At 35.6% G+C, this 24,823-nt stretch overlaps 1 protein-coding gene and 1 long non-coding RNA gene across 2 annotated transcripts; one reads left to right on the forward strand and one right to left on the reverse strand.

The window, feature by feature from the left end:
- Window positions 1–1,799, forward strand: LOC146917228 (uncharacterized). Its single transcript, XR_015015526.1, has 2 exons — window positions 1–103; window positions 1,486–1,799. It is a non-coding gene; the product is annotated as an uncharacterized LOC146917228 (long non-coding RNA).
- Window positions 1,800–19,983: 18,184 nt separating this feature from the next.
- Window positions 19,984–20,301, reverse strand: LOC146917229 (uncharacterized). The gene has a single exon (XM_085721848.1). It carries the CDS (start codon window positions 20,299–20,301, stop codon window positions 19,984–19,986), a length of 318 nt encoding a protein of 105 aa, XP_085577974.1.
- Window positions 20,302–24,823: the final 4,522 nt, after the last annotated feature.

Genomic DNA, 24,823 nt, shown 5'->3' on the forward strand with positions numbered 1-24,823 from the left:
ATTAGAAGAAAACTGCTTTTGGAGAGAGAACCTAGAAGAGGCAAAGAGAGAGCTAGGAAGGAATCGATTGCGGTAGCTTGTCGTTTGGTGTTGCTGAATTAAGGTAAGGGTGGGATTCCTTTCAATAATCTTGATATATAATTTGAAAATTGATGAAATTGTTGTTCTTGAGTTTAGGGTTTGAGAGGTTATGTTAGATGATAATTTATAATAAAACATGTTGTTTAATTGTATGAATATATGTTGTTTTACCCCTATGATGTATACTAAACCTGTAAACATGTTTGTAAACCAATTTGGGTGATTAAGGGATCAAAGCTAGGATTTTTGGGGTGAAACTATGTGGAAATCGCAGCATTTTTCTGAAATCTGAAGCAGGACGCGAAAGCGTCGCATTAGCGTCCAGAAAGCGTCCACACCTTGTAGCTGCCCAGAAATTTTTGTGGAGGACGCGAAAGCGTCCTTTTGACCTGAAAGCGTCCTACCCATTTGCTGAGGATGCTAAAGCGTCCCATTAGCGTGCAGAAAGCGTCCTCATCCTGAGTTACGACATTTTGGACGCGAAAGCGTGCTTCTCTCGCGAAAGCGTCCTGTCCCTTTTTGTAGAGGACGCGAAAGCGTCCTTCTGTCGCGAAAGCGTCCCTGGTCCTGTACGACCATTTTCTGAATTTTGTTTAGAGCACTAGGGGTCTATTCTAATTATTTTAATAGGTTCCCTTGATTTATTAAGCCATGTTTATGAAGTGAATATATTATTATCGAAGGTTGTACTATATGAAATGTATGTGTAAGCACTTTTGTATAATAAAAGTTGTTGTTCCATTGTCGAAGTTGTTGTATCGTCTAATGTCGAAGTTGGGGAGTGTGTCATAATTGTTTTAGGCACATACGTTGTTGTCGTTGTTGTTGTTGTCGTTGTTGAAGTTGTATGTTGATATACACAAGTTGAGTCCATTTGCATACTCACATCTGTTGGGGGCTTATGCCCTGGAATGTTCATCATTCACCCGTTGGGGGCTCATGCCCTGGAATGTTTATCATCCAACTTGTTGGGGGCTTATGCCCTGGGATGCTTTAACCATCCAATTTGTTGGGGGCTTATGCCCTGGAATGCTTAGCATTCAACACGCGTAGATTGGTACCACCTGCATGATGCATTAGTTGTTGTTGTCGTAGCATTGTTGGGTTGTTGTTGTCATTGTAGCATTGTCGAGTTGTTGTCGTTGTCGAATTGTCGAGTTGTTGTCATTGTCGAACTATCGAGTTATCGGTGTCGTTGTGGATAATGTTGTTGTTGTTGTTGTTGTACCTTGTTGCTGAAAATGATTATGTTGTTGTTATATGTATTCTTTATATACATTATTAATGATGCATGTTGTGATATATTGTTATTTTCATTAATTTGATGAATTATATATTATCATTATTGGATAAGTTTCTCACCCCTTCTGCGTATATGTTGCCTCGACCGTGGGTAATGTGCAGGTAATGATGGCTTGTAGGTTGATTGGCTCAAGTGTCTAGGGCTCTGATACATATTAGGATGGGGATCGTCGCGAGTGTCTTCTCATTTCTTTTATGTATCACATATTTTGGAAAAGACTTGCTATTAGAATAAAGTTGAATTATGTTGTGGCCTTGTGCCAAGACTTTTATTGATGTTGAATTTGGTTGAATTTATATTTTAAAGAATTATTCCGCTGCAGTTTGTAAGATAATTTAAATGTCGGTTTTAAATAAATAGACAATTTTCTATTATGAAATTTTGAAAAGTAGTGTGACACTCCGTTGTGTGATTACTCTGATTTTATTTATTAATATCAATTTGTTGGGAGAACGGGGTGTTACAATTGGTATCAGAGCAGGTCGATCCGTCCGGCCAATTAGTAGAGTCGTGTCGAGCCTAGTAGTGTTGTGTGACAATTTCGTATTGTCCTTGTTGTCCTGATTGTTGTTGTTGTGCAATCCCTAGTATGAACTGGTTGGAGTAAAACCATGTTCATATTAATTGTTTTAGTAAGTCGGTGTGTTTTTCTTCTGCCGAAGAAGAGAGTGGAGCTGAATTGTTATCTACCAAGCAGCTGAAGCAGTTAGAAGAATTGCTTGATAAGAAGTTTGTAAGATCGAGTGCCTCACCTTGGGGAGCGCTGGTATTGTTGGTAAAGAAGAAGGATGGTAGCATACGACTATGCATAGATTACTGTCAGCTGAATAAAGTGACGATAAAGAATAGGTATTCACTTCTGAGAATTGATGACTTGATGGATCAGTTAGTGGGTGCACGTGTGTTTAGCAAAATTGACTTGAGGTCAGGTTACCATCATATTAAGGTGAAGGATGAAGATATGCATAAGATGGCCATTAGGACACGGTATGGACACTATGAATATAATGTGATGCCTTTTGGAGTTACTAATGCACCTGGTGCGTTCATGGAGTATATGAACAGAATTTTTCATGCTTTTCTAGATAAGTTTGTTGTTGTATTATTTGATGATATCTTGATTTATTCTAAGAATGAAGAAGAGCATGCAGAACATTTGAAGATTGTTTTACAGGTGCTGAAAGAAAAGAAGTTGTATGCAAAACTGTCAAAGTGCGAGTTCTGGTTAAGTGAAGTAAGTTTCCTTGGCCATATTATTTCTGGTAGTGGTATCGCAGTTGACCCGTCGAAAGTTGAAGCGGTATCGCAACGGGAGACTCCTAAGTCAGTTACGGAGATCAGAAGTTTTCTTGGTTTGGCTGGTTATTACAGAAGATTTATCGAAGGATTTTCGAAGTTGGCACTTCCATTGACTCAGTTGACCTGTAAAGGTAAAGCTTTGGTGTGGGATGCTCAGTGTGAGAATAATTTCAATGAGTTGAAGCAAAGATTGACGACGGCTCCAATTTTGATTTTACCAGAGCCGAATAAACCTTTTGTGGTATATTGTGATGCGTCTAAGTTGGGTTTAGGTGGTGTGCTTATGCAAGATGGCAAAGTAGTGGCTTATGCGTCGAGACAATTGAGAATACATGAGAAGAATTATCCTACACACGATTTAGAGTTGGCTGCTGTGGTTTTTGTGTTGAAAATTTGGAGACACTATTTGTACGGTTCCAGATTTGAAGTGTTTAGTGATCATAAGAGTCTGAAATATTTATTTGATCAAAAAGAGTTCAATATGAGGCAGAGAAGGTGGCTAGAGTTGTTAAAGGATTATGATTTTGGTTTGAATTATCATCCGGGTAAAGCCAATATAGTTGCAGATGCCTTGAGTAGGAAAACGTTGCACATGTCGGCAATGATGGTGAAAGAATTTGAATTACTGGAACAGTTTAGAGACTTGAGTCTTGTTTGTGAATTGGCACCTCAGAGTGTGCAGTTGGGTATGTTGAAAATTAACAATGATTTCTTGAAGAGTATCAAAGAAGCCCAGGAAGTTGATTTGAAATTTGTAGACTTGATGACTGCTAGTAATCAGAATGCAGATGGTGATTTTCAGGTTGATGATCAAGGAGTGTTGAGATTCCGAGGCAGGATTTGTATCCCTGATAATGATGAATTGAAAAAGTTGATTTTAGAAGAGAGTCACAGAAGTATCTTGAGTATCCATCCGGGAGCTACAAAGATGTACCATGACTTGAAGAAACTGTTTTGGTGGTCTGGATTGAAGCGTGATATCGCACAATTTGTTTATGCATGTTTGACTTGTCAGAAATCGAAAGTTGAACATCAGAAGCCTGCTGGTTTGTTGACACCATTAGATGTGCCGGAATGGAAATGGGATAGCATCTCCATGGACTTTGTGACGAGTTTACCAAACACTCAAAGAGGGCATGATGCCATTTGGGTTATTGTCGATAGATTGACGAAGTCGGCACACTTTATTCCGATTAATTTCACCTATTCAGTAGCTCAGTTGGCGGAGATTTATATCCATAATATTGTGAAGTTGCATGGTGTCCCATCGAGTATTGTGTCGGATAGAGATCCGAGGTTCACTTCGAGATTTTGGAAGAGCTTGCAAGAAGCTTTGGGCTCTCAGTTGAAGTTGAGTTCAGCGTATCATCCGCAAACAGATGGTCAGTCAGAAAGAACGATTCAATCATTAGAAGACTTGTTGAGGGTGTGTGTACTTGAGCAAGGTGGAGCTTGGGACAGTCACCTACCATTGATAGAGTTCACGTACAACAATAGTTACCACTCGAGTATTGGTATGGCACCTTTCGAAGCTTTATATGGTCGAAGGTGTAGGACTCCTTTATGTTGGTTTGAGTCGGGTGAAAGTATTGTGTTGGGGCCTGAAATAGTTCAGCAGACTACGGAAAAGGTCAAGATGATAAGAGAGCATATGAAAGCGTCGCAGAGTCGACAGAAGAGCTATCATGACAAGCGTAGGAAGGACCTTGAGTTTCAAGAGGGTGACCATGTGTTCTTGAGAGTCACTCCTATGACCGGTGTGGGTCGTGCATTGAAGTCCAAGAAGTTGACTCCGAAGTTTATTGGTCCTTATCAAATATCTGAGAGAATTGGCACAGTGGCTTATAGAGTTGGTTTGCCACCACATCTTTCGAACTTGCATGATGTGTTTCATGTGTCGCAACTTCGGAAGTATGTAGCGGATCCTTCACATGTCATTCCTAGAGATGATGTGCAAGTTAGAGACAACCTTACGGTAGAAACTTTACCTTTGAGGATTGATGATCGCAAGGTGAAGACGTTAAGAAGCAAGGAGATACCTCTAGTGAGAGTTGTTTGGGGGGGAGCAGCTGGTGAAAGTCTTACTTGGGAGTTGGAGAGTAAGATGCAGGAGTCTTATCCTGAGTTGTTTACTTGAGGTAATATTTCGAGGACGAAATTCTATAAGTTGGGGAGAGTTGTAACGCCCCATTTTTATTCTAATATTTTAGTAGATGTGTGAATATTTTATATATGACTTTAATTGCTATATAAATGATTTTATGTGAAATATATGTTTTATATGATTTTTATATGAAATATGTTATGATGCAATTTTATTATATGAATATTGGGGTTGTGTATTATTTAAATGAATGTTGTTATTATTTGATAGAAATAATATGAGAAATAGAAATATTATAGAAATAGTATTTATTTTTGGTTAATGGGAATTAAGTGGAAATTAATAGAAATTAAGGGAGTTGGGTGAGAAAAGAAAAAGAGAGATATTTTTGAAGTAAAAAGAAGGAAAAAGGGAGAGAAACATTTTCACGTGAAAACATTAGAAGAAAACTGCTTTTGGAGAGAGAACCTAGAAGAGGCAAAGAGAGAGCTAGGAAGGAATCGATTGCGGTAGCTTGTCGTTTGGTGTTGCTGAATTAAGGTAAGGGTGGGATTCCTTTCAATAATCTTGATATATAATTTGAAAATTGATGAAATTGTTGTTCTTGAGTTTAGGGTTTGAGAGGTTATGTTAGATGATAATTTATAATAAAACATGTTGTTTAATTGTATGAATATAGGTTGGTTTACCCCTATGATGTATACTAAACCTGTAAACATGTTTGTAAACCAATTTGGGTGATTAAGGGATCAAAGCTACGATTTTTGGGGTGAAACTATGTGGAAATCGCAGCATTTTTCTGAAATCTGAAGCAGGACGCGAAAGCGTCGCATTAGCGTCCAGAAAGCGTCCACACCTTGTAGCTGCCCAGAAATTTTTGTGGAGGACGCGAAAGCGTCCTTTTGACGCGAAAGCGTCCTTTTGACGCGAAAGCGTCCTACCCATTTGCTGAGGACGCTAAAGCGTCCCATTAGCGTGCAGAAAGCGTCCTCATCCTGAGTTACGACATTTTGGACGCGAAAGCGTGCTTCTCTCGCGAAAGCGTCCTGTCCCTTTTTGTAGAGGACGCGAAAGCGTCCTTCTGTCGCGAAAGCGTCCCTGGTCCTGTACGACCATTTTCTGAATTTTGTTTAGAGCACTAGGGGTCTATTCTAATTATTTTAATAGGTTCCCTTGATTTATTAAGCCATGTTTATGAAGTGAATATATTATTATCGAAGGTTGTACTATATGAAATGTATGTGTAAGCACTTTTGTATAATAAAAGTTGTTGTTCCATTGTCGAAGTTGTTGTATCGTCTAATGTCGAAGTTGGGGAGTGTGTTATAATTGTTTTAGGCACATACGTTATTGTCATTGTTGTTGTTGTCGTTGTTGAAGTTGTATGTTGATATACACAAGTTGAGTCCATTTGCATACTCACATATGTTGGGGGCTTATGCCCTGGAATGTTCATCATTCACCCGTTGGGGGCTCATGCCCTGGAATGTTTATCATCCAACTTGTTGGGGGCTTATGCCCTGGGATGCTTTAACCATCCAATTTGTTGGGGGCTTATGCCCTGGAATGCTTAGCATTCAACGCGCGTAGATTGGTACCACCTGCATGATGCATTAGTTGTTGTCGTAGCATTGTTGGGTTGTTGTTGTCGTTGTAGCATTGTCGAGTTGTTGTCGTTGTCGAATTGTCGAGTTGTTGTCATTGTCGAACTGTCGAGTTATCGGTGTCGTTGTGGATAATGTTGTTGTTGTTGTTGTTGTACCTTGTTGCTGAAAATGATTATGTTGTTGTTATATGTATTCTTTATATACATTATTAATGATGCATGTTGTGATATATTGTTATTTTCATTAATTTGATGAATTATATATTATCATTATTGGATAAGTTTCTCACCCCTTCTGCGTATATGTTGCCTCGACCGTGGGTAATGTGCAGGTAATGATGGCTTGTAGGTTGATTGGCTCAAGTGTCTAGGGCTCTGATACATATTAGGATGGGGATCGTCGCGAGTGTCTTCTCATTTCTTTTATGTATCACATATTTTGGAAAAGACTTGCTATTAGAATAAAGTTGAATTATGTTGTGGCCTTGTGCCAAGACTTTTATTGATGTTGAATTTGGTTGAATTTATATTTTAAAGAATTATTCCGATGCAGTTTGTAAGATAATTTAAATGTCGGTTTTAAATAAATAGACAATTTTCTATTATGAAATTTTGAAAAGTAGTGTGACACTCCGTTGTGTGATTACTCTGATTTTATTTATTAATATCAATTTGTTGGGAGAACGGGGTGTTACAATTGGTATCAGAGCAGGTCGATCCGTCCGGCCAATTAGTAGAGTCGTGTCGAGCATAGTAGTGTTGTGTGACAATTTCGTATTGTCCTTGTTGTCCTGATTGTTGTTGTTGTGCAATCCCTAGTATGAACTGGTTGGAGTAAAACCATGTTCATATTAATTGTTTTAGTAAGTCGGTGTGTTTTTCTTCTGCCGAAGAAGAGAGTGGAGCTGAATTGTTATCTACCAAGCAGCTGAAGCAGTTAGAAGAATTGCTTGATAAGAAGTTTGTAAGATCGAGTGCCTCACCTTGGGGAGCGCTGGTATTGTTGGTAAAGAAGAAGGATGGTAGCATACGACTATGCATAGATTACTGTCAGCTGAATAAAGTGACGATAAAGAATAGGTATTCACTTCTGAGAATTGATGACTTGATGGATCAGTTAGTGGGTGCACGTGTGTTTAGCAAAATTGACTTGAGGTCAGGTTACCATCATATTAAGGTGAAGGATGAAGATATGCATAAGATGGCCTTTAGGACACGGTATGGACACTATGAATATAATGTGATGCCTTTTGGAGTTACTAATGCACCTGGTGCGTTCATGGAGTATATGAACAGAATTTTTCATGCTTTTCTGGATAAGTTTGTTGTTGTATTATTTGATGATATCTTGATTTATTCTAAGAATGAAGAAGAGCATGCAGAACATTTGAAGATTGTTTTACAGGTGCTGAAAGAAAAGAAGTTGTATGCAAAACTGTCAAAGTGCGAGTTCTGGTTAAGTGAAGTAAGTTTCCTTGGCCATATTATTTCTGGTAGTGGTATCGCAGTTGACCCGTCGAAAGTTGAAGCGGTATCGCAACGGGAGACTCCTAAGTCAGTTACGGAGATCAGAAGTTTTCTTGGTTTGGCTGGTTATTACAGAAGATTTATCGAAGGATTTTCGAAGTTGGCACTTCCATTGACTCAGTTGACCTGTAAAGGTAAAGCTTTTGTGTGGGATGCTCAGTGTGAGAATAATTTCAATGAGTTGAAGCAAAGATTGACGACGGCTCCAATTTTGATTTTACCAGAGCCGAATAAACCTTTTGTGGTATATTGTGATGCGTCTAAGTTGGGTTTAGGTGGTGTGCTTATGCAAGATGGCAAAGTAGTGGCTTATGCGTCGAGACAATTGAGAATACATGAGAAGAATTATCCTACACACGATTTAGAGTTGGCTGCTGTGGTTTTTGTGTTGAAAATTTGGAGACACTATTTGTACGGTTCCAGATTTGAAGTGTTTAGTGATCATAAGAGTCTGAAATATTTATTTGATCAAAAAGAGTTGAATATGAGGCAGAGAAGGTGGCTAGAGTTGCTGAAGGATTATGATTTTGGTTTGAATTATCATCCGGGTAAAGCCAATATAGTTGCAGATGCCTTGAGTAGGAAAACGTTGCACATGTCGGCAATGATGGTGAAAGAATTTGAATTACTGGAACAGTTTAGAGACTTGAGTCTTGTTTGTGAATTGGCACCTCAGAGTGTGCAGTTAGGTATGTTGAAAATTAACAATGATTTCTTGAAGAGTATCAAAGAAGCCCAGGAAGTTGATTTGAAATTTGTAGACTTGATGACTGCTAGTAATCAGAATGCAGATGGTGATTTTCAGGTTGATGATCAAGGAGTGTTGAGATTCCGAGGCAGGATTTGTATCCCTGATAATGATGAATTGAAAAAGTTGATTTTAGAAGAGAGTCACAGAAGTATCTTGAGTATCCATCCGGGAGCTACAAAGATGTACCATGACTTGAAGAAACTGTTTTGGTGGTCTGGATTGAAGCGTGATGTCGCACAATTTGTTTATGCATGTTTGACTTGTCAGAAATCGAAAGTTGAACATCAGAAGCCTGCTGGTTTGTTGACACCATTAGATGTGCCGGAATGGAAATGGGATAGCATCTCCATGGACTTTGTGACGAGTTTACCAAACACTCAAAGAGGGCATGATGCCATTTGGGTTATTGTCGATAGATTGACGAAGTCGGCACACTTTATTCCGATTAATTTCACCTATTCAGTAGCTCAGTTGGCGGAGATCTATATCCATAATATTGTGAAGTTGCATGGTGTCCCATCGAGTATTGTGTCGGATAGAGATCCGAGGTTCACTTCGAGATTTTGGAAGAGCTTGCAAGAAGCTTTGGGCTCTCAGTTGAAGTTGAGTTCAGCGTATCATCCGCAAACAGATGGTCAGTCAGAAAGAACGATTCAATCATTAGAAGACTTGTTGAGGGTGTGTGTACTTGAGCAAGGTGGAGCTTGGGACAGTCACCTACCATTGATAGAGTTCACGTACAACAATAGTTACCACTCGAGTATTGGTATGGCACCTTTCGAAGCTTTATATGGTCGAAGGTGTAGGACTCCTTTATGTTGGTTTGAGTCGGGTGAAAGTATTGTGTTGGGGCCTGAAATAGTTCAGCAGACTACGGAAAAGGTCAAGATGATAAGAGAGCATATGAAAGCGTCGCAGAGTCGACAGAAGAGCTATCATGACAAGCGTAGGAAGGACCTTGAGTTTCAAGAGGGTGACCATGTGTTCTTGAGAGTCACTCCTATGACCGGTGTGGGTCGTGCATTGAAGTCCAAGAAGTTGACTCCGAAGTTTATTGGTCCTTATCAAATATCTGAGAGAATTGGCACAGTGGCTTATAGAGTTGGTTTGCCACCACATCTTTCGAACTTGCATGATGTGTTTCATGTGTCGCAACTTCGGAAGTATGTAACGGATCCTTCACATGTCATTCCTAGAGATGATGTGCAAGTTAGAGACAACCTTACGGTAGAAACTTTACCTTTGAGGATTGATGATCGCAAGGTGAAGACGTTGAGAAGCAAGGAGATACCTCTAGTGAGAGTTGTTTGGGGGGGAGCAGCTGGTGAAAGTCTTACTTGGGAGTTGGAGAGTAAGATGCAGGAGTCTTATCCTGAGTTGTTTACTTGAGGTAATATTTCGAGGACGAAATTCTATAAGTTGGGGAGAGTTGTAACGCCCCATTTTTATTCTAATATTTTAGTAGATGTGTGAATATTTTATATATGACTTTAATTGCTATATAAATGATTTTATGTGAAATATATGTTTTATATGATTTTTATATGAAATATGTTATGATGCAATTTTATTATATGAATATTGGGGTTGTGTATTATTTAAATGAATGTTGTTATTATTTGATAGAAATAATATGAGAAATAGAAATATTATAGAAATAGTATTTATTTTTGGTTAATGGGAATTAAGTGGAAATTAATAGAAATTAAGGGAGTTGGGTGAGAAAAGAAAAAGAGAGATATTTTTGAAGTAAAAAGAAGGAAAAAGGGAGAGAAACATTTTCACGTGAAAACATTAGAAGAAAACTGCTTTTGGAGAGAGAACCTAGAAGAGGCAAAGAGAGAGCTAGGAAGGAATCGATTGCGGTAGCTTGTCGTTTGGTGTTGCTGAATTAAGGTAAGGGTGGGATTCCTTTCAATAATCTTGATATATAATTTGAAAATTGATGAAATTGTTGTTCTTGAGTTTAGGGTTTGAGAGGTTATGTTAGATGATAATTTATAATAAAACATGTTGTTTAATTGTATGAATATAGGTTGGTTTACCCCTATGATGTATACTAAACCTGTAAACATGTTTGTAAACCAATTTGGGTGATTAAGGGATCAAAGCTAGGATTTTTGGGGTGAAACTATGTGGAAATCGCAGCATTTTTCTGAAATCTGAAGCAGGACGCGAAAGCGTCGCATTAGCGTCCAGAAAGCGTCCACACCTTGTAGCTGCCCAGAAATTTTTGTGGAGGACGCGAAAGCGTCCTTTTGACGCGAAAGCGTCCTACCCATTTGCTGAGGACGCTAAAGCGTCCCATTAGCGTGCAGAAAGCGTCCTCATCCTGAGTTACGACATTTTGGACGCGAAAGCGTGCTTCTCTCGCGAAAGCGTCCTGTCCCTTTTTGTAGAGGACGCGAAAGCGTCCTTCTGTCGCGAAAGCGTCCCTGGTCCTGTACGACCATTTTCTGAATTTTGTTTAGAGCACTAGGGGTCTATTCTAATTATTTTAATAGGTTCCCTTGATTTATTAAGCCATGTTTATGAAGTGAATATATTATTATCGAAGGTTGTACTATATGAAATGTATGTGTAAGCACTTTTGTATAATAAAAGTTGTTGTTCCATTATCGAAGTTGTTGTATCGTCTAATGTCGAAGTTGGGGAGTGTGTCATAATTGTTTTAGGCACATACGTTGTTGTCGTTGTTGTTGTTGTCGTTGTTGAAGTTGTATGTTGATATACACAAGTTGAGTCCATTTGCATACTCACATCTGTTGGGGGCTTATGCCCTGGAATGTTCATCATTCACCCGTTGGGGGCTCATGCCCTGGAATGTTTATCATCCAACTTGTTGGGGGCTTATGCCCTGGGATGCTTTAACCATCCAATTTGTTGGGGGCTTATGCCCTGGAATGCTTAGCATTCAACGCGCGTAGATTGGTACCACCTGCATGATGCATTAGTTGTTGTTGTCGTAGCATTGTTGGGTTGTTGTTGTCGTTGTAGCATTGTCGAGTTGTTGTCGTTGTCGAATTGTCGAGTTGTTGTCATTGTCGAACTGTCGAGTTATCGGTGTCGTTGTGGATAATGTTGTTGTTGTTGTTGTACCTTGTTGCTGAAAATGATTATGTTGTTGTTATATGTATTCTTTATATACATTATTAATGATGCATGTTGTGATATATTGTTATTTTCATTAATTTGATGAATTATATATTATCATTATTGGATAAGTTTCTCACCCCTTCTGCGTATATGTTGCCTCGACCGTGGGTAATGTGCAGGTAATGATGGCTTGTAGGTTGATTGGCTCAAGTGTCTAGGGCTCTGATACATATTAGGATGGGGATCGTCGCGAGTGTCTTCTCATTTCTTTTATGTATCACATATTTTGGAAAAGACTTGCTATTAGAATAAAGTTGAATTATGTTGTGGCCTTGTGCCAAGACTTTTATTGATGTTGAATTTGGTTGAATTTATATTTTAAAGAATTATTCCGCTGCAGTTTGTAAGATAATTTAAATGTCGGTTTTAATTAAATAGACAATTTTCTATTATGAAATTTTGAAAAGTAGTGTGACACTCCGTTGTGTGATTACTCTGATTTTATTTATTAATATCAATTTGTTGGGAGAACGGGGTGTTACAATGTGAGATTGTTATATATGCACTATATATGTTATTTATGATGTTTATGTTGATGCGATGCTTAAGATGCTATTGTTATCATTTGATATTGTTATGTTATGATGCTGATATGATGTGACTTAAAAGTACTGTATATGTTGCTGCTAATCTTATTTAAGATATAAATGTCGGTCTAAGTCAAAGAGTTGTAAGATGTCAAGTTGTCAAGTTGTTAAGATGTTAAGATGTCAAGTAGTCGAAGATGTTTAGATGTTAAGATGTCATAGATGTTCATGATGTTTCCTAAGACGTAAGATGTTGAGTCCAAGCATACTCATTTATAGATGAGGGCTCATGCCCTGGAGCTTTTCTCAACCACGACGATGAGGGCTTATGCCCTAGGTGTATATTTATGCTCAACCACGACGATGAGGGCTTATGCCCTAAAATGGTACCACATGCATTTGCATTTCATGATAATTCGATATGATTTAAGACGAAAGAGTTGCATAGTTGAGTCAAGATGATTTAAGATGAAAATTTGCATAGTCGAGTCAAGTCGTTAAGTTATGATGTATAAGATGATGAATGATTATGAAGTTGTTTATGATGAATGATTATGAAGTGGTTTATGATGATGATGTTATGTTGATGCTATAATGATAATTACTATGATAAGTTGATGATATGATGCTATATAATTTATGATATGATGCTATATGATTTATGATATGATGTCTATGTTTATTAAATGATATACGATGTTACGATTAAGATGATATACGATGCTTGTGATTAATATTTGATGATAATGTGATGACTGTTTATGACTAATATTTGATGATACGTGATAATGTTTTTATGAATATATTTATGAAGAAATATGATGATGTTTATGATTGTATTTTTGATGATGTATGATGAAGTTTATGACTAATGTAGGAAGATTAATGATGCTAGTTAATGAAGTTTAAGATGTTAGATATAATTGTTGAATTATATGCCTAATATTATTGTTTTGTGAAATCTCACCCCTTCTGCTTGAAAATGTTGCCCTTCGTATGGGTAACTTGCAGGTAACCAAGATTAGTTGTCGTGAGTGGACTCCTCACAAGTGTGTGTCTTAGGTGCTCTGATACGTAACGAGATGGGATTATGTCTTTACTTTCTGTTCCTTACGTAATACTTTATAAATCTTTCAAGAATTGATGTTGAAATAAGTTTTATGAGATTTTATATTGAGGCCCTTGTGCCAAAGATTATTTAAGTTGTCAAATTATTCCGCTGCGAAGTTTTTAATATTATGTTGTTGAACGTTTTGAAGGATAAATTATTATTTATTCAATTTATGATTTTTAAGAAATGTGATATTCCGTTTTATGATGAAAAACTCTGATTTTATTTATGAAAATTTTACGTCGGGAAAACAGGGTGTTACAATTGGTATCAGAGCAGGTCGGTCCGTCCGGCCAAGTAGTTGAGTCGTTTGTGTCGTGTGACGGTTGAATATTGTCGTTGTGTTTTCTAATTAATAGTTATGTTTTATTATGTGATCATGTTTGACTGACTAACCTTAATGTGACTTTGTGTAGTGTTTGAAGTTACTATTTTGTTATATATGGTTTAAGATATTTAAGCAATAATTAAATTCATTTTTTCTTGTGCTTTGAATTTCGAGGACGAAATTCTTTTAAGGGGGGTAGAGTTGTAACACCCATTTCGATTATTTAATTATTTTAAATAAGTTTTAAGATATATTTATATGATTAGTGTGATTTATAAGATTTATGTGATTTATATGATTTTGGAGAAATTTATGAAATGTTGTGACTTATTTTATAGTTTAATAAAATAAGATTCCTAAATAAAATAAATATTAAGTTGTGGGGTTATTTTGTGTAGAAATATATTTGTTATTTGATGTAGAGATATATTTGTTATTTTGTGTAGAAATATATATGTTATTTGGTGTAGAAATATATTTGTTATTTTGTGTAGAAATATATATGTTATTTCGTGTAAAAATATATTTGTTATTTTGTGTGGAAATATATATGTTATCTGGTGTAGAAATATATTTGTTATTCAGTGAAGAGGTATATTTGTTATTTGGTGTTAAATTATTATATACGTATATGTAGAAATATATTTGTTATTCAGTGAAGAGGTATATTTGTTATTTGGTGTTAAATTATTATATACGTATATATTTTGATGAAATATGCTATTATGTGTTATTTGGTGTATTAATATTATTAAGTGGGAGAAATATATATTTAATTTAGAAATAAATAAGATTATGACGAAAAGAGTAATTTTGAGGTGTAAGAGAAATTAGATGAGGGGTTATAAATAAGAGAAGTTAGGTTTAGAAAGACATAAAACGCACGGTCAGTTTTTGGAGAAAACAAGGTTTAGAGAGAAGAGAAGAGAAGAGAAGACAAAGAGAAGAGAGAAGAGGCTGCATCGATTGTTATGGTAAGGGTGGGACTAACATTCAATATTATTAAGTCTATGATTCTGATAATTAGATTTAACATGTTGTAGGTTGAGTTTGTGAGGATTTGAGAATTAGGGTTTAACATGGTTGTTGTTGTTGTTTGATTTTGATGATTAGAGAAATTAGGTTTCACTCAAAATTGATGAAATATAATGTTGTTGTTGATGAATTCATGACTGCTTGTTGTTGTTATTGTTATGATATGTTTTTGTTAATGATTGATGCAATGGGTAATCATAATCATAGAGCTTGAAGTGAATTTATGTTGTTCTTGAAGGTTTTCATGAAAAGTGGGTCAAATGGTGATTTTTGTTGAAAGGATGTTTTAGTTCAAAATTGGGATTTTTGGATGAAAAGTGGAGTTTTCCCGAGAGCTATCTCTGACAGCATTCTCTGTTTCATGTTTTTGCATCTTTTTCACACATTTCAGTTTCGAATTGGCTTTAGGTGTAAACACGAAAATTGTAGGTATGGATGTTAGCTTTCTAATGCCATTGGTTTGACTTCAAAAGGATTTATAGAACTTCAGTTATGGTCAAATTACTGCAAGTAGGTCACAATGATTTTTTATGGACTTCCAGCACAACTTTTCCGAATTTAAAATGAAAACTGGTATTGATCGGTACAGAATTGGTCTTAGGCGTAAACATGAAAGTTTTAGATAATTTTGTTAGCTTTCCAGTGGCTTTAGTTTGACGTGAAAATGATGTTTGGTCTTTGAGTTATGATGAAAATACTACAAGGAGGTCTTAGCGAAATTATACAGTGACACCATTCTCTGTTTCATATTTTTGCATTTTGTTCATATGTTTCTGTTTTGAATTGATCTTTGTTGTAAACATAAGAGTTGTTGGTAATTGTGATATCTTTCCAGTAGCCTTGGTTTGACATGAAAGTATGGTGTGCATGATTAGTTATGTTCTTACAAAGATGCATGATGAATTGTTGATACTTGAATACGATGATATATGATGAATTGTTGATGTTTGAATATAATATTAATGATGATTTGTGAAGTTGTTGTAAGATGATTTAATGTTGTTAATGATGTGAGATTGTTATATATGCACTATATGTGTTATTTATGATGTTTATGTTGATGCGATGCTTAAGATGCTATTATTATCATTTGATATTGTTATGTTATGATGCTGATATGATGTGACTTAAAAGTATTATATATAGGCTTAAATGCACTTATGGCCCCCTATGTTTCAAATAGTTGCGATTTTGGCCCCCTAAGAAAAAAAATGGATATTTTGACCCCCTATGTTTTGGCCCTCTTTTGATTTGCTGATTTTGACCAGTCAACGCTTATGTGTCAAGTCACTTAGCTGAGGTGGCATACATGTGTGTAATTATTATTTAAAAATTAAAAGAAAATTATTTTGGCAATTAAAAAAAATAAAAAAAGGATGAAATATATAGAAACATCACGTCTCTCTGCAATGGCGAAGATGCTGCTAATTCCACCTTGCGGCCATTCTTCGTCTCTCTGCAATGGCGAAGAAGAAAGAGCGAAACGTTAACCTATGAGTTTCTCTCTGCGGCCATTCATAACCGTAAGGGTCATGTCTTGAGTAATGAGTTTCAATCTAAAGATCTTTCATCCACCAGAATCAAACCCGATCGTCAATGGTTCGGGAATACTCGTGTTGTGAATCAGAAAGAGCTTGAGTTTTTCAGAGAAGAAATGGCGAAGCATAGTGCAAGTAATTACAATATTATTCTTAAGGGGAAGAATTTGCCTATGTCGCTTCTCAATGATTATCAGAAGCAATCGAGGGTTCATCTTCTTGATAGAGAGCCTTTTTCGGATGCATTTGGACCTAAGACTAAAAGAAAGCGTCCAAGTCTTTTGGCTTCTGATTATGAGTCTTTAGCTAAGAAAGCTGATGGTTCTCAAGATGCTTTCGAAGAGAAGCATGCTTCTGGTACGGCTGCAGAAGCTGATGAAGCAGATGGATGATGAAGCAGTTGAGAAGGGTCAAAGCAAACGCATATGGGGTGAACTTTACAAAGTGATAGATTCTTCAGATGTTGTTGTCCAGGTTATAGATGCAAGGGATCCACAAGGCACGAGATGTTATCATTTAGAGAAGCATTTGAAAGAAAATTGCAAGCACAAACACATGGTGCTTTTATTGGGCAACAAAAGGATGGCTTGGAGGAGGTCACGTGATGTTTCTATATATTCCATCCTTTTTTTATTTTTTTTAATTGCGAAAATATTTTTTTTTAATTTTAAATAATAATTACATGCCACCTCAGCTAAGTGACTTGACACATGGGCGTTGACTGGTCAAAATCAGCAAATCAAAAGAGGGCCAAAACATAAGGGGTCAAAATATCCATTTTTTTTCTTAGGGGGCCAAAATCGCAACTATTTGAAACATAGGGGGCCAAAAGTGCATTTAAGCCTTATATATATTGCTGCTGATCTTATTTAAGATATAAATGTCGGTCTAAGTCAAAGAGTTGTAAGATGTCAAGTTGTCGAGTTGTTAAAATGTTAAGATGTCAAGTAGTCGAAGATGTTTAGATGTTAAGATGTCATAGATGTTCATGATGTTTCCTAACACGTAAGATGTTGAGTCCATGCATACTCATTTATAGATGAGGGCTCATGCCCTGGAGCTTTTGCTCAACCACGACGATGAGGGCTTATGCCCTAGGAGTATATTTATGCTCAACCACGGCGATGATGGCTTATTTCCTAGGAGTATAATTATGCTCAACCACGACGATGAGGGCTTATGCCCTAAAATGGTACCACATGCATTTGCATTTCATGATGATTCGAGATGATTTAAGACGAAAGAGTTGCATAGTTGAGTCAAGATGATTTAAGATGAAAAGTTGCATATTCGAGTCAAGTCGTTAAGTTATGATGTTTAAGATGATGAATGATTATGAAATTGTTTATGATGAATGATTATGAAGTTGTTTATGATGAATGATTATGAAGTTGTTTATGATGATGATGTTATGTTGATGCTATAATGATAATTACTATGATAAGTTGATGATATGATGCTATATAATTTATGATATGATGCTATATGATTTATGATATGATGTCTATGTTTATTAAATGATATAAGATGTTACGATTAAGATGATATACGATGCTTGTGATTAGTATTTGATGATAATGTGATGACTGTTTATGACTAATATTTGATGATATGTGATAATGCTTTTATGAATATATTTATGAAGATATATGATGATGTTTATGATTGTATTTTTGATGATGTATGATGAAGTTTATGACTAATGTAGGAAGATTAATGATGCTACTTAATGAAGTTTAAGATGTTAGATATAATTGTTAAATTATATGCCTAATATTATTCTTTTGTGAAATCTCACCCCTTCTGCTTGAAAATGTTGCCCTTCGTATGGGTAACTTGCAGGTAACCAAGATTAGTTGCGGTCGTGAGTGGACTCCTCACAAGTGTGTGTCTTAGGTGCTCTGATACGTAACGAGATGGGATTATGTCTTTACTTTCTGTTCCTTACGTAATACTTTATGAATCTTTCAAGAATTGATGTTGAACTAAGTTTTATGAGATTTTATATTGAGGCCCTTGTGCCAAAGATTATTTAAGTTGTCAAATTATTCCGCTGCGAAGTTTTTAATATTATGTTGTTGAACGTTTTGAAGGATAAATTATTGTTTATTCCATTTATGATTTTTAAGAAATGTGACATTCCGTTTTATGATGAAAAACTCTGATTTTATTTATGAAAATTTTAGGTTGGGAAAACGGGGTGTTACAGTTGCTAAGTTAACCACTTAGACTTTTACAATCTCAGTTCAAACTAACACTTTAGTACCCTTAAAGCTGGATGAGACTTGACCATAGGTCTCCACATACTTGGAAGACATCTCAGTATTTTTCTGATTCTCTCATGAGTGGAGTATGCCTTTCCAACAGATCTCATCTCATTTACTATTGTAGTAAATCTAGCATACATCTCATCAATGGTTTCATTTTCACTCATTTCAAAGACTTCAAACTTTCTGACTCCAATGTCAATTCTAGTTTCTTTGACATGAGATGTACCTTCATGATTTATTCTCAAGGTATCTCATACTTCTTTAGCATTCTTGCATTCATCAACTCTTTCACTTTCTTCCATGGTTAGTGCACATGATAGAAAGAATCTAGCTTTAGAGTTTAACAATACCCGAGCCTTTTCATCTGTTTACCATGCACTCTTTTCTTTGAAAGTTCCTTCTTTGGTTTTTGGAACAAAGTCTCCATCTGTGATGACTGCCCACATATCATTGTCTTGAGATCTGAGAAAGAGCTCCATCTTTCCTTTCCAGAAGTAGTAGTTTGAGTCATCAAAAAGTGGTGGTCTATTTGATGATCCTCCTTCAGCTACGTACTTGACTTTAGACATACTTCCTGAATCTTTTCTCTAACACTTGTTTAAGTGTTCAAACCCTTAGAGCCGAGCTCTGATGCCAATTGAAGTAGATAAAATAGTCACAAGGAAGGAAGGGGGGGGGTTTGAATTGTGACCCTTTAAAAATTATTCTGTAACTTGAAAATTAATTCTCAAGTTGAAACTTGGAATGGTTAAGTTAATAGCAGACTTCAGAACGTTCTGATGTCTGAGTGCAAAAACAGTTTAACATAGTAAATGCGTTTGTGTTTGCAGTAAGTAAAGAGTATAGGGAAGAGAGAATCAACATACAGAAATTTATAGTGGTTTCCCCAATGTGGTTTAGTCCACTCCTCACAATCTTGTGAGAGTTTCCACTATGATGCTTGAGATAACCTCTCAAATCCTGCACCTTACAACCTGTGCTCACCTGAACACTTACAACTCTGTATTCTCTAAGCCTCAGCAGGCTTGCACCTTGTTGCTAAGTTAACCACTTAGACTTTTACAATCTCAGTTCAAACTAACACTTTAGTACCCTTAAAGCTGGATGAGACTTGACCATAGGTCTCCACATACTTGGAAGACATCTCAGTATTTTTCTGATTCTCTCATGAGTGGAGTATGCCTTTCCAACAGATCTCATCTCATTTACTATTGTAGTAAATCTAGCATACATCTCATCAATGGTTTCATTTTCACTCATTTCAAAGACTTCAAACTTTCTGACTCCAATGTCAATTCTAGTTTCTTTGACATGAGATGTACCTTCATGATGTATTCTCAAGGTATCTCATACTTCTTTAGCATTCTTGCATTCATCAACTCTTTCACTTTCTTCCATGGTTAGTGCACATGATAGAAAGAGTCTAGCTTTAGAGTTTAACAATACCCGAGCCTTTTCATCATTTGACCATGCACTCTTTTCTTTGACAGTTCCTTTTTTGGTTTTTGGAACAAAGTCTCCATCTGTGATGACTGCCCACATATCATTGTCTTGAGATCTGAGAAAGAGCTCCATCTTTCCTTTCCAGAAGTAGTAGTTTGAGCCATCAAAAAGTGGTGGTCTGTTTGATGATCCTCCTTCAGCTATGTACTTGACTTTAGACATACTTCTTGAATCTTTACTCTAACACTTGTTTAAGTGTTCAAACCCTTAGAGCCGGACTCTGATGCCAATTGAAGTACATAAAATAGTCACAAGGAAGGAGGGGGGTTTTGAATTGTGACCCTTTAAAAATTATTCTGTAACTTAAAAATTAATTCTCAAGTTGAAACTTGGAATGGTTAAGTTAATAGCAGACTTCAGAACGTTTTGATGTCTGAGTGCAAAAACAGTTTAACAAAGTAAATGTGTTTGTGTGTGTTTGTGTTTGCAGTAAGTAAAGAGTATATGGAAGAGAGAATCAACACACATAAATTTATAGTGGTTCCCCCAATGTGGGTTAGTCCACTCCTCATAATCTTGTGAGAGTTTCCACTATGATGCTTGAGATAACCTCTCAAATCCTGCACCTTACAACATGTGCTCACCTGAACACTTACAACTCTGTATTCTCTAAGCCTCAGCAGGGTTGCACCATGTTGCTAAGTTAACCACTTAGACTTTTACAATCTCAATTCAAACTAACACTTTAGTACCCCTAAAGCTAGATGAGACTTGATTACAATTTGTGAGAAGTTTGAATGTGTGAAAATCAAATAGAAGAGGGAGAAGAAGAAGTTATCTTTAAGAGAGATAACAAAAAGTATTGATTTACACTACAAAGAAGGTAAACAAAGCTTTCATTGATGATCAATTTCAATTGCAAGAGCTTCAAACAATCTTTGTTGTTTTCTTGTATGCTTTGCAATGGTGCAAGTTATGCTGAGCCTTTGATCTCTATTTATAGTGTTTGGGCTCATATAGCCGTTGTAGGGTGTCCAATGGTGTTATGCCACGTGTCCTGGGCTCATAACAGTTTAACAAATCTGTCTTGGACATTGTGCAGGAGAGAGAGGATAGTGGATCTGCAGCTTCAGGCCCATGCTTCTAGGAGATTTGCTTGATTCTTAGCAGAGGACATGTCTATCTCTGCGCAAGATCTCCTTTTGCTTTGCTTACCAACTCTTTACCAACTACATTGTTCATAGTTAGAAGCATGTGCAGAGATGAACATTCTGACCATCAGAATGTTCCATTTGTTCTTACTTTAGGATGATTTGTAAGACTTACTTTTAATGTAATCAATCCTAATAGTAAAGACATAACTGAAGTGCAGTGAATGCAACATCTAGGATAATATTCTCATTGGAATATTCCTAGTACTTTAATGTTCATAGTCTTAGATGAACATTTAAGATCCTTTGACATAGTTCCTTGTTCATGCCTTTATTTGTTGGTAGATCCATGCAGATGTATTTTTCTGGACCTTTTATTCATGTCAAGTGTACTTGCATGTTCTTCACGTTTTTGATGAATCTGGGTTTCCTTATGAACACCCTTCTTAATTTCCATCAGAACGTTCTGATCAACTTACTGATCAACATTCTGAACTAACTTTATGAACTTCAGAGTTAGTTCATGAATTCAATGTCCTTTGATTTCTTGTATCTTGGTATGATTTAAACCTTGTTCTTGTCTTAGTAAAACACTCAAGAGCACAAGTTAAATACCAAAGAATTAATCAAAGTCCATTTAATCCTTAATCATTAAAGTTTATTATCTTTAAAATTAATTAGGGATTTTACCTCAACAATGGCAACGACATTAAAAGAAAAATGAGTCAAAGCGAAAATGTTTTAATTCTAAATCTTTCAACTCAAGAAATACATGACTCAAAATCAATCGATATCCATATCTATTTCAAGTACTTTAATTTAAGTACATGATGAGAAAAATATACCTTTTCCAATTCATATTTATATAAAATAAATAAATTTGAGAGCACTTTGATGACATATTATTTCAACCAAGTCATCTCAAAAAATATATATAACGCTGTCCCTTTATTAAATCATTGTTACTCAACAAAATATAACTAAAATTGCAAGTACAACAAAATTGTTTCTATCACGATTTCCAGTATCGTAATAAGGTTTAATAGAAAATTCGGAACAATTGTACCAAAAAAAAAAAAAAAAAATTCGGAACAAAAGAAAATCCCCAAATTATAAAAATAGTTGAGAACCTTAAACACAAAATCTCATGTCTTAATTTCAACAAATCAATTCGATTTTGTTTTGTAAAATCTTGATAAGATAAGTTGCAACCTATTATTAGTACTAACACATATATGCACATAAATCGGAACTGTAAAGGATACCAAAAGGTAATATCTGTTAACAAACAGATATAAACCGTGAAGAAAGAAAGAAAAAAAAAAGAGGTTTTTCTCAATGATCATCAAACCAATTGAAATCAGCATTCAAAGAAAATTGATATTTTTATGATATATAATAATTTTGGACTACCATTAAAGAAAAATAAATTCATTTCTTTATAATATAAATGTCAATGATAACTAAATTTAAATATTTTGCTATTAATTTTATAATTTAGAGTATAAAGTTAACTATTAAATAACCATACTTTATTGTCTTTAGTAATTTTTCGCATATTTTAATTTTATTTTGAGTTGTTTCATATGGTATAATAGGATTTGAAACAATATGTCAATGAAATTATGAATATAAAATATCGAAAAATATGAATTCAGATTTTGATTATATTAAAATAGATCCACAATACCATTTTTTCGAAGCGTGTTAGATTATAATTTTTTTGCTAGATTATTGAAAATGAAAAAAATTATTGAAGAAGTAAAGTGTAGATTTTAATATAAGAGGGGAGAGGAATGTAACTCAAACTTCTCTTAGAGGAGGGGAGGGAAATCTTTTCTAATACAGTATGTTCTGAATAAAAGACGAGGGAAATGTATATTTTAACATAAGAGAGAAAGAGAGTGTAATTTAAGCATATTTAAGGGGAAGAGAGTTTAATTTAATCGACAATATATCAAAAAGAAGAATTGTGTACCTACTTAGTAATTCATGTTTTTTTTCCCTCAAATAGTCTAATGACTAGAGCTCACATGTTTTAATTGTGGAGAAGTGGGGTGTCCGGGATTCGAACCTCGAACCCCGACCCCTGCATATAATATGCAATATCTCTACAAACTGAGTTAAGCTCACGAGGATACTTTCTTAGTACTCCCTCTGTTTCAAAATGAGTGTCGCTTTTGCCAATTGCACACAGATTAAGGAATGAAATGAAATAATCATTAGACATAACACTTTTACTAAACTATCCTTACTTTATAAGAAAAAGACAAACTTAAAGTTGCATTGAAAATTGTGTGAGAGAAAAGTTGGAGAGGGTAAAGTTGGAAGGAAAAAATTAAAGTTGTATTGGAAATGTAAATCGACATTCATTTTGAAACAAATTATTTTGGCTAAAACACACTCATTTTGAAACGGAAGGAGTATTTCTTATGTATGTGTTTCTACTGCAAATGCCATCTTTTCTCCATTTATGTTTGCTCAATTTAGTCCTTTTCAATGCATAGATGTGTGACTCGTGGAACAAACAAATCCGAAGGCTATGATTAAAAGATTAAAAAGAAGTATTGTTACAAAAAATGTAACGCATCTTTTTTTCCTCTCTTGATACAGTGCTTAACTTTCATATTCCTCTTGTCTCTTCCTCTCACTAACGACACCGCCTCCTGCGCCACCCATCTCCGTCGTTTGCGGCGAATTTGATTGTTGAATTGGATCTGGATCCAAAATTGAAACTGAGAGAAGCAAAATTAAGATGATTGGAAGATGATTTTGATGACTGAAATTGGAAGCCTTGGAAATCTTTCACGGGATCACTCATATGGTCGGTCACTGATGTATAATACTATGTGTTAGAGCTTAAGAACAATCTATTGAACATTGGATATTTACAAGAAAATGGTTTGACTGTGATGTTCCACAGTTCCAATCAAGAAAAATCAAGTTGCATCATCCTCATAATCATTTTTGAAACCAACTTGTCTTCAAATAGAATGTTCATTTTGTTTGTTAAATATCCACACGAGGAGAGGAGAGATCATGTTTTCAAGTTACTATTGAAGATCTTCAATGGTGGGTAAGGGTTCAAGATGAATTTGGGAGAATGGAGGTGAAGGAGAAAAGAATCAGTGTGTTATAGTGGAGAGAGCATGTAGTGAGGCATTTTAATCTCAACCATTGGATTTATTTTTACCACATGTCACACATCTATGCATTGAAAAGGAGTAAATGGAGCCAACATAAATGGAGCATAGATGAACTCGCCCCATATTTATATGGAGATACAAAGGTATAAAAATGTTTTTTTTTTTTGAGATACTTATTTTATTCACTTGTTTTATTTATTTATTTAAGTTTTGTTTATTTTATTCACTTGTTTTATTTATTTATTTAAGTTTTGTTCAAAAAGTTGAACGGTAATGACGGAAGGAGCAAGGAAGTTTCGTAGATATTAGCAAGAAGAGGTGATATTTTACTTTTTACTCTGTGATTGGTCCACACGGCTATAGGATTTTGCAAGGAAGCTTCACTTACTACTTTTGTCATTAGTTTTCTTTCTCCTTGTTTTAAAGAATCCACCTAACAGACCACAC

The sequence above is a fragment of the Medicago sativa genome, chromosome 6 (genome assembly GCF_051527215.1).
Source record: "Medicago sativa cultivar Bolivia chromosome 6, Bolivia_mono, whole genome shotgun sequence".
Taxonomy (NCBI): Eukaryota; Viridiplantae; Streptophyta; class Magnoliopsida; order Fabales; family Fabaceae; genus Medicago; species Medicago sativa.

What these genes read in the sequence shown, in the direction of transcription:
- LOC146917229 (XM_085721848.1), bottom strand. Translation starts at nt 20,301, where the DNA reads ATGTCTAAAGTCAAGTACATAGCTGAAGGAGGATCATCAAACAGACCA.